Genomic DNA, 14,458 nt, shown 5'->3' on the forward strand with positions numbered 1-14,458 from the left:
AGGCCACCACCTTCTCAACAACCTTCCCCAGAAAGGGGAGGTTGGAGACCGGGCGATAGTTGTTAAAGACAGCTGGATCCAAGGATGGTTTCTTCAGGAGGGGTCTCACCACCGCCGCTTTCAGTGCGGCGGGGAAGTTCCCCTCCCGAAGGGAGGCGGTTACAACCGCCTGGATCCAGCCTCGTGTCACCTCACTGCAGTTAGAAACCAGCCATGAGGGACACGGATCCAGGACACAGGTGGAGGAACTCACAGCTCTCATGGCCTTGTCCACATCCCCAGGGGTAACCTCCTGAAACTCAACCAGAGCTGTTCTACTTGGTCCCCCTGTGCCTCGGCTGGAACTGCAGGTGTGGAGTCCAAGTCCGTCCGAAACCGAGCAATTTTGTCCGCTAAGAATTGGGCATATTCTTCAGCTCTGCCCTGCAAGGGTTCCCCCGTCTCCCTTTTGTTCAATAGGGAGCGGGTTATCCTAAACAGGGCGGCTGGACGGGACTCAGCGGATGCGACCAGGGAGGCTATGTGTGATCTTTTAGCTGCCCTAAGTGCCCTAGTATATTCCCTGGTGCAGGTGGTTACCATTGCTCGGTTCGATGCGGACTTATCGGACCTCCAACGGTGCTCTAGGCATCTCCTCCGGCGCTTCATCTCCCGGAGCTCCTCGGTGAACCAAGGGGGTCTCCGGGATCCGCCACCTCGGAGGGGCCGCAGTGGCGCAATCCACATATTCTATTCCATTCCTTTCCATGTGTTCCATCCCATATTTTGTATTCTATTCTATTCCACATAAACCACATATTCTATTCCATTCCTTTCCATATGTTCCATCCCATATTTTGTATTCTATTCTATTCTATTCCATATGTTCCTTTCCGTATTTTATTTTATTCTATATTCTATTCTAGTCCATTCCTTTCCATATGTTCCATTCCATATTTTGTATTCCATTCCATATGTTCCGTTCTGTGTTTTATTTTATTTTCTATTCTATTCCATTCCTTTCCATATGTTCCATTCTGTATTTTCTATTTTATTCCATTCCATATGTTCCTTTCCGTATTTTTTTATTCTATGTTCTATTCTATTTTATTCTATATTCTATTCTATTTTATTTTATTCTTCTATATTCCATTCCTTTCCATATGTTCCATTTCGTATTTTCTATTCTATTTTATTCTATTCTAAACAATCCAGGAGAGAAGCAACCTGAAATTAAGGAGAAACTTCCTAATAGTGAGGACAATTAACCAGTGGAACTGCTGGCCACTAGAGGTTGTGGGGCCTCCATCACTGGAGGTTTTTAAGAAGAGACTGGACAGTCACTTGGTGTGGGTCTCCTGCTTGAGCAGAGGGTCAGACTAGAGCACCTCCAAGGATTAGGCATGTCCAAACCTGGTGCCTTTTTAAAGACCTGTGGGACTTCCAACTCCCGTAAATGGACTGGGGGATTCTGGGAATTGAAGTCCACAAGTCTTTTAATAGCGGCCAAGGTTGAACCTCTCCAATTACAGGGTCTCCCGCTCGAGCAGCGGGGTTGGACTAGAAGACCTCCAAGGTCCCTTCCAACTCTTGTAATTCTGTCATCAAGTCGCCCCGTGGGACCACCCCAATTTTCACACGCACATAAACACACAAACACACACACACACAAACACACACACACACACACTCTCTTTCTCCGTGGGTAATCCAGTTAGAAGGGGAATGTAGGCAGCTTTGCCAGCTGAGTCTATGCCAACTCGCCAACTCTTCCTAAGCTTCTCTTTCTCTTTTGCCCCCTCCCCACTTTGTCTATGTCTCTCCCACCCACCCCTTCCTACCTGCCCCCTTTGTCTCTCTCCCTCCCTCCCTCCCTCTCTCTCGCTCTCTCTCTTTCCTGCAGCTATGAGTCTTCTGCCGAGATCTTGCCCCACACCCCACGGCTCACCCATTTCCCTAACGTCTCTGGGTCTCCGTCCAGCTTGGCCGATTCCATGCAGCAGAGCCCGACGTGTTCTCACAGACGCCGCCAGCAGAGTCCCAGTGTCATGTAGACCCCCCCTTCTCCTGCCTCCCCCCCACCAAGGCAAGACCCCCGCCCGCCTGTGAGACTCTGGCCAGGTAGGGGTGGGGAGCGGAGGGCCCCACGGAGTGGGGAGGGTCTGGAAAGGGAGGGGTGGCACTGTGTGAGCCACTCATGAATAAGAGGTTATTTTTAATTCTCCTTTTAATAATGGGGAAACTGCAGGGAAGTCCTTGTTTTACGACCACAATTCCGTGTGAAATTTTCACTGCTTTGTCCCATTTTACGACCTTTCTTGTGCCCGTTGTTAAGCGAATTGCGGCAGTTGTTCGTCTTGCACATTACAGGCCGTCTTGGAGTTACGACCACCGTGGGGGCCCGAAATGTATGTGGTTATCTGTGAAATTGAGGTGCGTTTGCCCCGTTTTACGACTTTGGTTGCCTTTTTAAGCGAAACAACAGCAGTTCTTAAATTAGTGACGCGGACGTTAAATGAATCCGGCCTTTTTCCCCGTCGACTTTGCTGGTCGCAAAAGGGGAATGACGTGACCACCGGGACACTGCGGCCGTCGTAAATACCAGTTCAGTGGTCGAGCATCCGAATGTAAATGGCGTGACCACGTGGATGCTGCAACGGTCGTTAAGTGTGAAAAGCGGTCATAACTCACTTTTTTCAGTGCCGTTGTAACTTTGAACTGTCACTAAATGAACCGTTGTAAGTTGAGGATTGTCTGTAGGAGATTCTCTGTAATTCTTACGGAAAGTTTGTGAGCTGATCTGGACCAACAATTATGGAAAAAACCAAAGTTGTGATGTATAAGTGAGCAGTTTCTAGCAACTTTAAGCGCATGGTGCTTCATTCAGTGACCATCTGAAGTTACGACGGTGCTGAAAAAAGACTTACGACCGTTTTTCACACTTACGACCAGTTTTTCACACGACCATTTTTCACACTTACGGCCGTTTTTCACACTTATGACCATTTTTCACACTTGTGGCCGTTTTTCACACTTGCGACCGTTTTTTACACTTACGGTTATTTTTCACACTTACGGCTGTTGCAGCATCCCCGTGGTCATGGGATCAAAGTTCAGACGCTTGGCAACTGACTCGTCCTTACGACGGTCACTCGGTCCCCTTTTTTTTAACCAGCCAAGTGAACGGGGAAAGCCCGATTCACTTAACAACCGTGTGACTCATTTAAAAATGGCAGCGATTCGCTTTACAACCGCAACAAGAAAATTCGCAAAGTGGGGCAAAGAAATTCGCTTAATGAATTTCTCACTTAGCCAAATAAATGTTGGGGGCTCCATTGCGGTTGTTAAGTCTAGGACTTGTTACCTAAGTGGCCCTCAAGTTACGACTGGCCGCTTAACCAACCATTTCAAGATATATCCAAGCCTCCCAAAAGGTATTTGGAAATCCAGATTCACAATTGGCTCCTTCCTGCTTCTACACAATCACATTTTGTGTGTTTAGCAATGGGCTTATATTTGCTTATTTCTACTGATCTAGTGGAAATGTTTAATTTATAGGGCTGCTCCATCATGATACGCCATACGCTAAGTAAATAATTTTTTTGATCCTGATTTATGATGGTGTTTTTTTTTTTTTTGCCAAAAACGGGGTTTTTACTTCCTCTTCCTGGCCAACCCCCACCCCCGGTCCATTATGGACAAGACCGTTCGCTGAATGACCGCAGTGTTCATTTTACGACCTCTGGGTTCGTGTTTTTTTTTTTAATTTTATTTTATTTTATCAATTTCATATATACATTCACAATTATATGATCTCATAACTGTTATTAATAATATGTATTTATAACAATTTTCCCCTACTGTTAACAATATACTTGAAGATTGCTTTTTTAACATCCCATAGATCCATCTTATCTTACAACGGTCCTACTTCTTCTTCCCTCCCTCCCTCTTTCCTTCCCTCGTTTCTTCTCTCCTACTCCCCCTCCTTCCCCCCTCCTTCCCCTTCCCTCCTTCCCTACTTTCTTCCCTCCTTTCTTTTCTCCTTCTCTCCTTCCTTTCCCCCTTCCTTTCCTCCTTCCTTCCCCCCTTCCTTCTCTCCTACATTCCCTCCTTCCTTCCCTCCTTTCTTCTCTCCTTCTCTTCTTCCTTCCCTCTTTCCTTCCCTCCTTTCTTCTCTCCTTCTCTCCTTCCTTCCCTCCTTGCTTCCCTCCCTCCTTCCTACCCCCTTTTCTTCTCTTTCTTCTCTCCTTCCTTCCTCCTCTCCTTTCCCTTCTCTCCTTCCCCTTCCTCCCCTTTACCCTTCCCCTCTTCTTCCCATTCCTCCCCTCTTTCCTACTCTTACATTCCCTCCCATTCTTCCTCTGCCTTTCCCTTTCTCCTATTCCTCTCCTTTCTCCTCTCCTTCCTATCTTTCCTTCTACTCCTCTCTGGGTTCGTTTAACCACCAAAAAAATGGTTGTAAAATCAGACCAATCAAGCGAGCACCTCGCCTTACGACCATCAGGCTCCATTACAGTTTTAAGTCAAGGACTACCTGTAACCAGTTCTATTTCAAAGCTGAAGCGACATTCGTGAGCCGCAGAAAAATCTTTGGATCTTTGTCCCTTGCTTGTCCCTTTTCACAAACTTGGTTAGTCGGAAAAGAGGGGAACAGACTACACAGGGAGTCCTCGGTTTACAACGGTTCACTTAGTGACTGTTCAAAGTTGCAACGGCAGTGGAAAAAAGTGGCTGGGGAATTCTGGGAGTTGAAGTCCAGCCATCTTAAACTACGACCATTTTTCACAGTGATGATCATTGCAGCAACCCCGTGGTCACAGGATCAAAATTCAGACACTTAGCAATTGTTTCCTAGTTATGACAGTCGCCGTATCCCGTGGTCACGTGATTTCCCTTTTGGGACCTTCTGATACGCCAAGTCAACGGGGAAGCCCGATTCGCTTAACAACCGTGCTACTCACTGAATAATAGCAGTGATTCACGTCACTGTGGGGAGAAAGGTCGTAAAGTGGGGCAAGCCTCATTTAACAACTGTCTCATTTAGCAGCAGAAATTTAGGGCTCTGTTCTGCCCCCATTACACGTTAGTCTGCGTGCATCTCGACATGCAGCTCAACCCACCTATCCTCCAGTAAAGCAGACCGTGTGTGTAGATGCTTTATTGAAAGAACAGGATATGGTGAAGCTGGGGAAAACAGGGATACATAGAATGAGAACCAAATACAAGATAGACATTATTGAGTTACTGCTGAATATACCAACTAATAAATACAAGCAATTTAAATCTTACCAGCTCCTTGGATGACCGTGTGCCACAGATTAAGATGGATTCTTCTTTGTGCTTCTGCCTTCTCCAAATTGTTTTCAGAGTGCAGGCTGATGTGTAACAGGGTGGGTAGGGTCAGCTTCAAACCACATACTTGGTGTTTGTCTTTCAGATTCCTAGATGGGGCTAGAGAGCAAAAACAGTATATAAAAATCACATGTTGGTGCATATTTATCCCTCCGGCCACTAGATGGCGCTAGAGAGCAAAAACTATATAAAAATCCCGTATAGCAGTAGACTTATATACCGCTTCATAGGCCTTTCAGGCCTCTCTAAGCGGTTTACAGAGAGTCAGCATATTGCCCCCAACAATCTGGGTCTCATTTTACCCACCTCGGAAGGATGGAAGGCTGAGTCAACCCTGAGCTGGTGAGATTTGAACCGCTGACCTGCTGATCTAGCAGTAGCCTGCAGTGCTGCATTTAACCACTGCGCCACCTTGGCTCTTGGTGCATATTTGTCCCTCTGGCCACTAGATGGGGCTAGAGAGCAAAAACAGTATATAAAAATCACATGTTGGTGCATATTTATCCCTCCGGCCACTAGATGGGGCTAGAGAGCAAAAACACTATATAAAAGTCATGTGTAGAGGCATATTTGTCCATCTGGCCACTAGATGGGGCTAGAGAGCAAACACAGTATATAAAAATCACATGTTGGTGCATATTTATCCCTCTGGGCACTAGATGGGGATAGAGAGCAAAAACACTATATAAAAATCATGTGTAGGGGCATATTTGTCCGTATGGCCACTAGATGGGGATAGAGAGCAAAAAACTATATAAAAATCACATGTTGGTGCATATTTGTCCCTCTGACCACTAGATGGAGCTAGAGAGCCAAACCAGTATATAAAAGTCATATGCTGGAGCACGACAGGCTCAATTGTGGTTATAAGTAAGACTCCCTGTATGTCAGATTTCCATCAGCCCTAGACTAACCCAGTTCCCCTCCAAGCTGTGCAACCTTGTTGGGAGTTAAAGCTTGGGAAGGAGCTCTTGAGCGGTGGGTTTGATGCCGCAGTCAGAAGACAGAATTGAATTCTGTCTCTCGAGTGGGTGGAGCGGGGGGTGATGCCTTGGGTCTTGAGTGGGGGTGTGTGGGACTGGTCTTCCCCCCAGCTCCTTCAGGGTTTGGTGCTCCATGTTGGAGGCCTCACTCTGGATTCGTCTTTCTCAACCGCTTTAAGAGGAGTGGGCTTCAGCTCCCAGAATCCCCCAGCCAGCAGGCTTTATTTAAGAGGAGTGGACTTCCAGAATTCACCAGCTAGCATTTCTTATGATGTGCAAGGCCACTCAACATAAAGGATTCTGGCTGGGGAATTCTGGGAGTTGGAGTCCACCTCGCTTAAGATGCCCTAAATTGGCTAAAATGTACCCGAACATGAAGCCGACCTGCTGGAAGTGTAAAAAAGTACAAGGGACTTTTTATCACATATGGTGGACCTGCCCGGAAACACAAAAATATTGGACAGAAATTTGGAAATGGGTGCAAGAAATTACAGGAGAACAGATAAAATACAAACCCGAAATCTTTCTGCTGGGAATAATCAAAGGGAAATATACAAAGAAAATTAAGTACATATTAACACATCTGCTAACTGCAGCTAGAATAGCATTTGCCCAATGCTGGAAACAAAATAATACCCCCTCGGACGAATTAGTGATTAAAAAAAAAACTTTGGATTGTGCAGAGATGAACAAATTAACACCGAAATTAAAAGATAAAGAAGAGTCGGAATATTATGAAATTTGGAACAATTGGTACAAATGGCTGCAAAACAAGAATAAAATTAATTAAGCCAAAAAACTATCTATCTATCTATCTATCTATCTATCTATCTATCTATCTATCTATCTATCTATACATACATACATACATACATACATACATACATACATACATACATACATACATACATACCCCTGGTATGCCCAAATATGGGAGGAAGCCTACTGCTTCCATTCTCTGTCCATCGGCTCGTCACAAGAGACCATCCAGACAGAAAGCCATTATTTTTACTGTTGCCTTTGTTACATTTGTGTTGCATTTGTGCTGATAAATAAATAAAGGGAGACTAGTATAGATCTATTTCAAGCTATTTAGCTCTCATCAGCTAGCCATACCCTTACTGGGATTCGAACCTGTGCTGTATTACATGTTAAGCAGTTCTGTTGGCAGTATGCTTCCTCCCATATTTGGGCATGCCAGGGGTTGTGACACAAAATACATACCTATTTCCCTGGCTCAGCTGATAAAGGAGGAGAACCTGTGGCTTAGTGGCTAACACAACTGCCTAACATGTAATACAGCACAGGTTTGAACCCCAGTAAAGGTATGGCTAGCTGATGAGAGCTAAATAGCTTGAAATAGATCTATACTAGTTTCCCTTTATTTATTTATCAGCTCAAATACAACACAAATGTAACAAAGGCAACAGTAAAAATATTGGGTTTCTGTCTGGATGGTCTCTTTTGACGAGCCGATAGACAGAGAAAGGAAGCAGTATGCTTCCTCCCTTATTTGGGCATACCAGGGGTTGTGACACTAAATACATACCTATTTCCTTGGCTCAGCTGATAAAGGAGGAGAAGCTTGTGGCTTAGCGGTTAAGACATCTGCCTAATATGTAATACAGCCCAGGTTCGAATCCCAGTAAGGGTATGGCTAGCTGATGAGAGCTAAATAGCTTGAAATAGATCTATACTAGTCTCCCTTTATTTATTTATCAGCACAAATACAACACAAATGTAACAAAGGCAACAGTAAAAATATTGGCTTTCTGTCTGGATGGTCTCTTGTGAATATATCTGTGAATAAAGGTGTGTAAATATAGAAGCGAAATGTTATATACATGTACAGGTATGATGACATAACAATGTTGATGTAATGACTGTAAGGTGTTGTAGAAGGGAAAAAATAATTTAAAAAAAATCTGCTAGAAAGACAAAGATGCCCTAAATGGAGATTATTGGGAGGGTTTTTTTTTGCTATAACTGACCCCTCCTGGCCAGGAGTCGGCCTCACCCTCTTTTTCCCTCTTGTTCCCCAGCTACGAGGAAAACTCTACCCCGAAGGATATGAAGGAAGAGGCTACAGGAGATGCGACAGAGACAAACGTTGAGAAGAAAGAGAAATAACTCCGAGCGACTGGCCAGGCTGGGCTTTCTTCCCCCCCCCCGACCCCCCCCCCCCGACCCCCTTCCCCATCGCAAATGGTTTTCGTTTTTCTTTCCCAAGCCAACTGGGTGGCATCACGGCCGCATGTCGGGGTGCGCTTGTGTCTCTGTGCGTCCGTCCGTCTGTCTCTCTCTCTCTCTCTCGGACTTGATGCAGCTCCAGATCTGCTTTCCTGGACCTGGAAACCCCCTCCTCCTCCCCCCCCCCCACCGAGGAGGAAGCAGGCGGGTGGCGTATGTGTGTGTGTGGTGTGGAGTTAACGGTTCTCCCCCCACCCCACCTCCCCTCCACCCCCACCACCCCCCCAAAAAAAGCTTTTGACACCGGTTCCCCTTCCCTCCTCCTCCTCCCTCTTCTTCGTTGCCTTGGGAGGGGGTGGGGGAGGCAGAGGGGGGCGTGGGGGTGGTGGTCCTGGGTGCTGATTTTTAAATTTTGTATTGTGGATTTGCTTCTCATATTAAAAGGAGGAAAAACAAAATGGAAACCAGAAGAAAAAAAACGGGCCGGATAATTCTTGGGGACTGAATTATCTCTCCTGGGAGGTATTTGAAAGGGGTGGGGGCGGCTGGATTTGCGGGGTGGGGGGTGGGGGGGGTGTCTCGTGGCCTTCAGAGGCAGCAACAGGACAAGCCGACGTTCACCAAATAAATTTGATAAAGAATAAAACTTGCAGAAAGGCAATCCAAAGGCCTGCAAATAGAAAGAGAACGACTGAAAGCAACACTAGGAACCAAGAGTAATTAAAAAACCGGTTGCAGGAACTGGGAATGTCTGGTTTAATGAAGAGAAGGACTAAGGGAGACATGATAACAGCCTTCCAATATCTCAGGGGTTGCCCCAAAGAAGAGGGAGTCAAGCTATTCTCCAAAGCACCTGAGGGCAGAACAAGAAGAAATGGGTGGAAACTAATCAAGGAGAGAAGCAAGCTGGAACTCAGGAGAAACTTCCTAACAGTGAGAACAGTTAACCAGCGGAACTGCTTGCCACCAGAAGTGGCTGCCCCAACACTGGAAGTTTTTAAGAAGAGATTGGATAACCAACCATTTGTCTGGCGTGGGATAGGGTTTCTTCCCTAAGCGGGGGGTTTGGCTAGAAGACCTCTAAGGTCCCTTCCAACACTGAAAAGTCCTGCATCCAGTTTTGGTCACCACGCTATAAAAAGATGTGGAGACTCTGGAAAGAGTGCAGAGAAGAGCAACAAAGACAATTAGGGGACTGGAGACTAAAACATACGATGGACGGGTGCAGGAACTGGGCCTGGCTAGTCTAGGGAAGAGAAGGACCAGGAGAGACAGGAGAGCATCTTCCAATATTGGAGGGGCTGCCACAGAGAGGAGGAAGGGGGTCAAGCTATTTTCCAAAGCCACTGAAGGCCAGACAAGGAGTAATGGATGGAAACTGACCAAGGAGAGATTCAACCTACAAACAAGAAGGAACTTTCTGACAGTGAAAACAATCAACCCATGGAACAGAAGTTGCCTTTGGAAGTTGTGGGAGCTTCATCCCTGGAGGCTTTCAAGAAGAGACTGGACTGCCATCTGTCGGAAATGGTGTAGGATCTCCTGCTTGGGAGGGGGGTTGGACTAGATGACCTCCAAGATCCCTTCCCACACTGTTAATCCAGCCACCCGTTCCATGTTATATTGGAGGGGCTGCCCCAGAGAGGAGGAAGGGGGGGCAACCTATTCTCCAAAACATCCAAAGGTCCAGACAAGGAATAATAATAATAATAATAATAATAATAATAATAATGGATGGAAACTGATCAAGGAGAGATTCAACTTGTAAACAAGGAGGAATTTCCCAACAGTGAGAACAATCAACCCACGGAACAGAAGTTCCCTTCGGAAGTTGTGGGAGCTTCGTCCCTGGAGACTGGAGAGCTACCTGTCAGAAATGGTGTAGAGTCTTCTGCTAGAGCAGGTGTGTCTGTGTGTGTGGGTTGGACTAGATGACCTACAAGGTCCCTTCCAACTCTCTTATTCTGATACAGATGGTTAAGTGAGTCACCCTTAAGTGAAGGTTGCTAAGTAAATCCGCGGCTTCCCCGCGGACTCAGCTAACGTCAGAAGGTCGCGAAAGGGAATCGCGAAACCCCAGGGCACTCCAGAGGTCACAAAGACGAGCCCATTGCCAAACTTTGAATCCCGTGGCCATGAGGATGCTGCAACGGTCATGAGAAGTACAGTCGTGTCACTTTGTTTTCAGTGCCGGCCGCTAAATGAACGGTGGTAAGTCGAGGACTTCCTGCTATCGACGTCTTCTGCGCTACCCTCTCTTTAAATTCAGTTAATGGCGGGTGGAGTTTTTCAGCGCCTGCAGTTTTAGTGGTTGAGCTTGGCTTTAGGGCCGTGGCTTGGGGAAGAGTGGCAGGTAAGTAGCTGGTGGGCACCCAATGGGGAAGCCAAACAGGTGTGTCACCTGCTCGAAGGCCTTGGATACCTTTCTGCCCAGGTGTGTTTCCTGAATCGAGTTGTTTTAATCCGTACAGATCATTTCTCAATCTGGACAGCAGAGGGCAGCATATGACTCTGGCCTCATAAGCAGGAACCACACTAATGGCTCTACCCGCTTTTTGATGTGTGGACTTCAACTCCCAGAATTCCCCAGCCAGCAACACTGCCTGGGGAATTCTGGGAGCTGAAGTCCAGCCATCATCAAAGGATGTTGGCTAGGCAGTTCTGATGTTGGAAGTCCACCCAACTTAAAGCATGCGCCCTGGAGAATTCTGGGAGTTGAAGCACCCATCGTAAAGCACGCTGCCTGGGGAATTGTGGGAGTTAAAATCCACACATCTTAAAAGCACGCTGGTTGGAGAATTCTGGGAGTTGAAGTCCACCTATTTTAAAAATGCCCGGTTAAGAAACACCACTCTGCAAGATTGTGTGGGGCAGTCAAAAGCACGGAGGGATTAATGCTGAAAGACCCAAACTGCCTGTCTGTGGGGGCTACAATTTAAACAGTGTCCCTTATCTGGGGTTGGACTAGAAGACCTCCAAGGTCCCTTCCAGGACTAGGATTGCACGATCGTTTTAACAGCTTTAGACTTGGCTATGGGGTGAGACTGGTTTAGAGTCCTGAGGGGAGAAAGGTGAGGTTCGTTTAAAGAAATAATAGTGTGTGTGTGTGTGTGTGTGTGTGTGTGTTGATCAATATTGATTAGGCCATTTGTACTAGTCAAAACTATCAGCAGTGTAACCAGCTGGGAGGCTGGAGCCAATCCTGGCTTTAGATCAAGACCGTATGGCAGCCAAGAAAGATTTTTGGCTTGAAATGCAATATGCATTTGACAGCCCAGCCTCTCAAGAGTTCTGGAACACCCAGGAGCTTGTATACATTCACACAACACGCTGACCTCAGTCAGTTAAAAGGCCTCCTTTCTGCATCTTTGCTACGCATTAGGCTGGTTTTATCTCTCCTTTAATGGCCTCATCTCCTCAGTGAGTCCAGCTGTTCTTGGTGTGGAATTTACACCAGAAAATTAGTTGCCTCTGATTCTGTCAAACCAGAACGGAATAGGAAAGAATAGAATAGAATAGAAGAATAGAATAGAAATTAGAATAGAATATTAGAATAGAATAGAATAGAGATTAGAATTAGAATAGAATATTAGATTAGAATAGAGATTAGAATAGAATTAGAATAGAATATTAGAATAGAATAGAGATTAGAATAGAATTAGAATGGAATAGTGAGTTTAGAATAGAATAGAATAGAGATTAGAATAGAATTAGAATAGAATAATAGAATAGAATAGAGATTAGAATTAGAATAGAATATTAGATTAGAATAGAATATTAGATTAGAATAGAATAGAGATTAGAATTAGAATAGAATATTAGAATAGAATAGAGATTAGAATAGAATATTAGAACGGAATAGAGATTAGAATAGAATTAGAATAGAGATTAGAATAGAATATTAGAATAGAATAGAGATTAGAATAGAATAGTGAGTTTAGAATAGAATCGAAAACAACAGAATAGAATGAAACAGAATAGAAGTAGAGAACAGAACAAAATATAGAGTTGAGTCAAATACAGAACAGAATATATAGAAAATATAGACTGGAATAGAAAACAGAACAGAATAGAGAACAACAAAATAGAGTAGAATACAGAATAAAAATAGAATAACTATTGTCACTTTAAATGTATGCTAATCAGCATTTATTAAAACCAAATTTCGTTGCAGAGAGCTGTCGAGCCCACCACCTCCAATATACCCTACATAAACAGGACACAATCAATCAATCAATCAATCAGTACAAAATTGTGCATATGCCCTCCTGTATCAGATGACACAGAGAAGCAATGCGTAGACATCCATGGCGAGAAGAACGAATCTTGGGAGTTTACCAAGCGAAATGGCATGGTGGCTTGATTTAAGCTTTGGCACCATTTCCTCCTTCCGCAAAGGAATCCTCATCCCAGGATGAATTGCAAACCACTCAGGCTTAGAATCTGAAGGGCTGGAAGGGACCTGGGAGGTCTTCTAGTCCAACCCCCCTGACCAAATCGTTATTCCGTCCCAGATAAAGAACGTCTTAAATGATAGCCCCCCCCCACCCCCCAAAAAACCCCGGGTGATTGGTTCTTTTACCCCGATCCTAGCTACAGCTGTGTTTGTGCAACCTTCATTTTAAAGATCCAGGTGCACCACAACCAAGGCCCAAATTTCCGTTTCAAAACGAGGCAATTGTTAAGTGGGTTTTGACCCATTTTTACGTCCTTCCATGCCACGAATCCCTTCACGCGTTAAATGCGTCACACGGTTGTTAAAAGTGAATCTGGCTTCCCCATTTGACTTTGCCCTGGCAGAAGGTCACAGGAGGGGATCAGTGTGTCCCCCACGAACCACAACGGACGTAAATACGAGTCAAGCATCTGAATTTCGATACCGGGGGGGGGGGGCCCTGCCGGGATCGCAAGCGTGAAACGGTTGCAAGTCCCTTTTTTTCAGGGCTGCTGTAGCTCCGAACGGTCGCTAAGTGAATCATTTTAAGTCAAGGACAGTCTGTAACGGCCAACTCCAATGGCTGGACCAGATGAGTGGAAGACCCAGAATCTGAAGCTGGGGAGGATGACCGCTGCTGTTCTCACATCTGGAGTGGTGACCCGTGGGGGTGGGGGTGTTGCCCCCCCCTCCTCTCCGGCCGGCCTTTCTCCTCTCTTCACACTGACCCTTCTGTTTAGATGCAGGTGGGTCTTTCCTGGACGCTTCCCTCCCCCTTGGACTGTCTTGTTTTGAGGAGGGGTCCCGGAGCTCAGCCAGATCAATGCAAGCCTCTGTTGCTGGGCTGTTTCCAAGGGGCCGTCCAGCTGGTGGCCCGAGGGGGGGGGCGGGAAAGCTTTGCATCCATCCTGCAAGGCTGGACGTTTGTGGCCAGCTCCGATGAGGACAACCCACGTCCTGGAGCCACAAATGCACAGATTTAGGCCTCCTCCGGATTCCATCTGCCAGCCAATGTTGGCTGGCGACCCCCCCCCCCCCCGGGGAAGGGCCTTCTCTGTTGCTGTTCCGGCCTTATGGAACGATCTCCCCCCGTGGAGATCCGGAGCCTTACTACTCTCCCTTTGCCTTCCGCAAAGCAATTAAGACCTGGCTCTTCCAGCAGGCCTGGGGCTGTTGAGTTATCCAGCCCCCCGTTTTATGTTATGAATGTTATGTGATTTTAATGTTTGTACTTTTTAAATTTTTATATGTTCCCTTCCCTGCCTTTTCTGTAAGCCGCCCCGAGTCTTTTGAGAGTGGGCGGCATACAAGTCCTAATAAACTCAAACTCAAATGGGGAGGGGGCAACCTCTAGGTCAGGGCTGGCTAACCCTTTTGCCCACCCCTGCGGAAAACATTTAGGAGTGCGACATTGTGCACACACATGCGCTCGTGCCCGTAAGACACTGTGTGCCACACTCCCCGAGCGTGCCCCACCCCCTTGAGCATGTACGTGTTGCTCCCCTGCTCCCCCCGC

The 14,458-nt window shown here is 46.1% G+C and overlaps 1 protein-coding gene across 2 annotated transcripts in view; it reads left to right on the forward strand.

Moving 5' to 3' along the window:
* The window catches only part of HM13 (histocompatibility minor 13), a 43,452-nt gene extending 34,705 nt beyond the window's left edge, over positions 1-8,747 (forward strand). For both annotated transcript variants that reach the window (XM_032218800.1, XM_032218801.1), the window contains one exon: positions 8,360-8,747. In XM_032218800.1, coding sequence (XP_032074691.1) covers positions 8,360-8,447 — 88 coding nt within the window. In that variant the 3' untranslated portion in view covers positions 8,448-8,747. The remainder of the gene's footprint in view (positions 1-8,359) is intronic.
* Positions 8,748-14,458: the final 5,711 nt, after the last annotated feature.

This window comes from Thamnophis elegans, chromosome 5, assembly GCF_009769535.1.
Source record: "Thamnophis elegans isolate rThaEle1 chromosome 5, rThaEle1.pri, whole genome shotgun sequence".
In the NCBI taxonomy this organism is placed as follows: domain Eukaryota; kingdom Metazoa; phylum Chordata; class Lepidosauria; order Squamata; family Colubridae; genus Thamnophis; species Thamnophis elegans.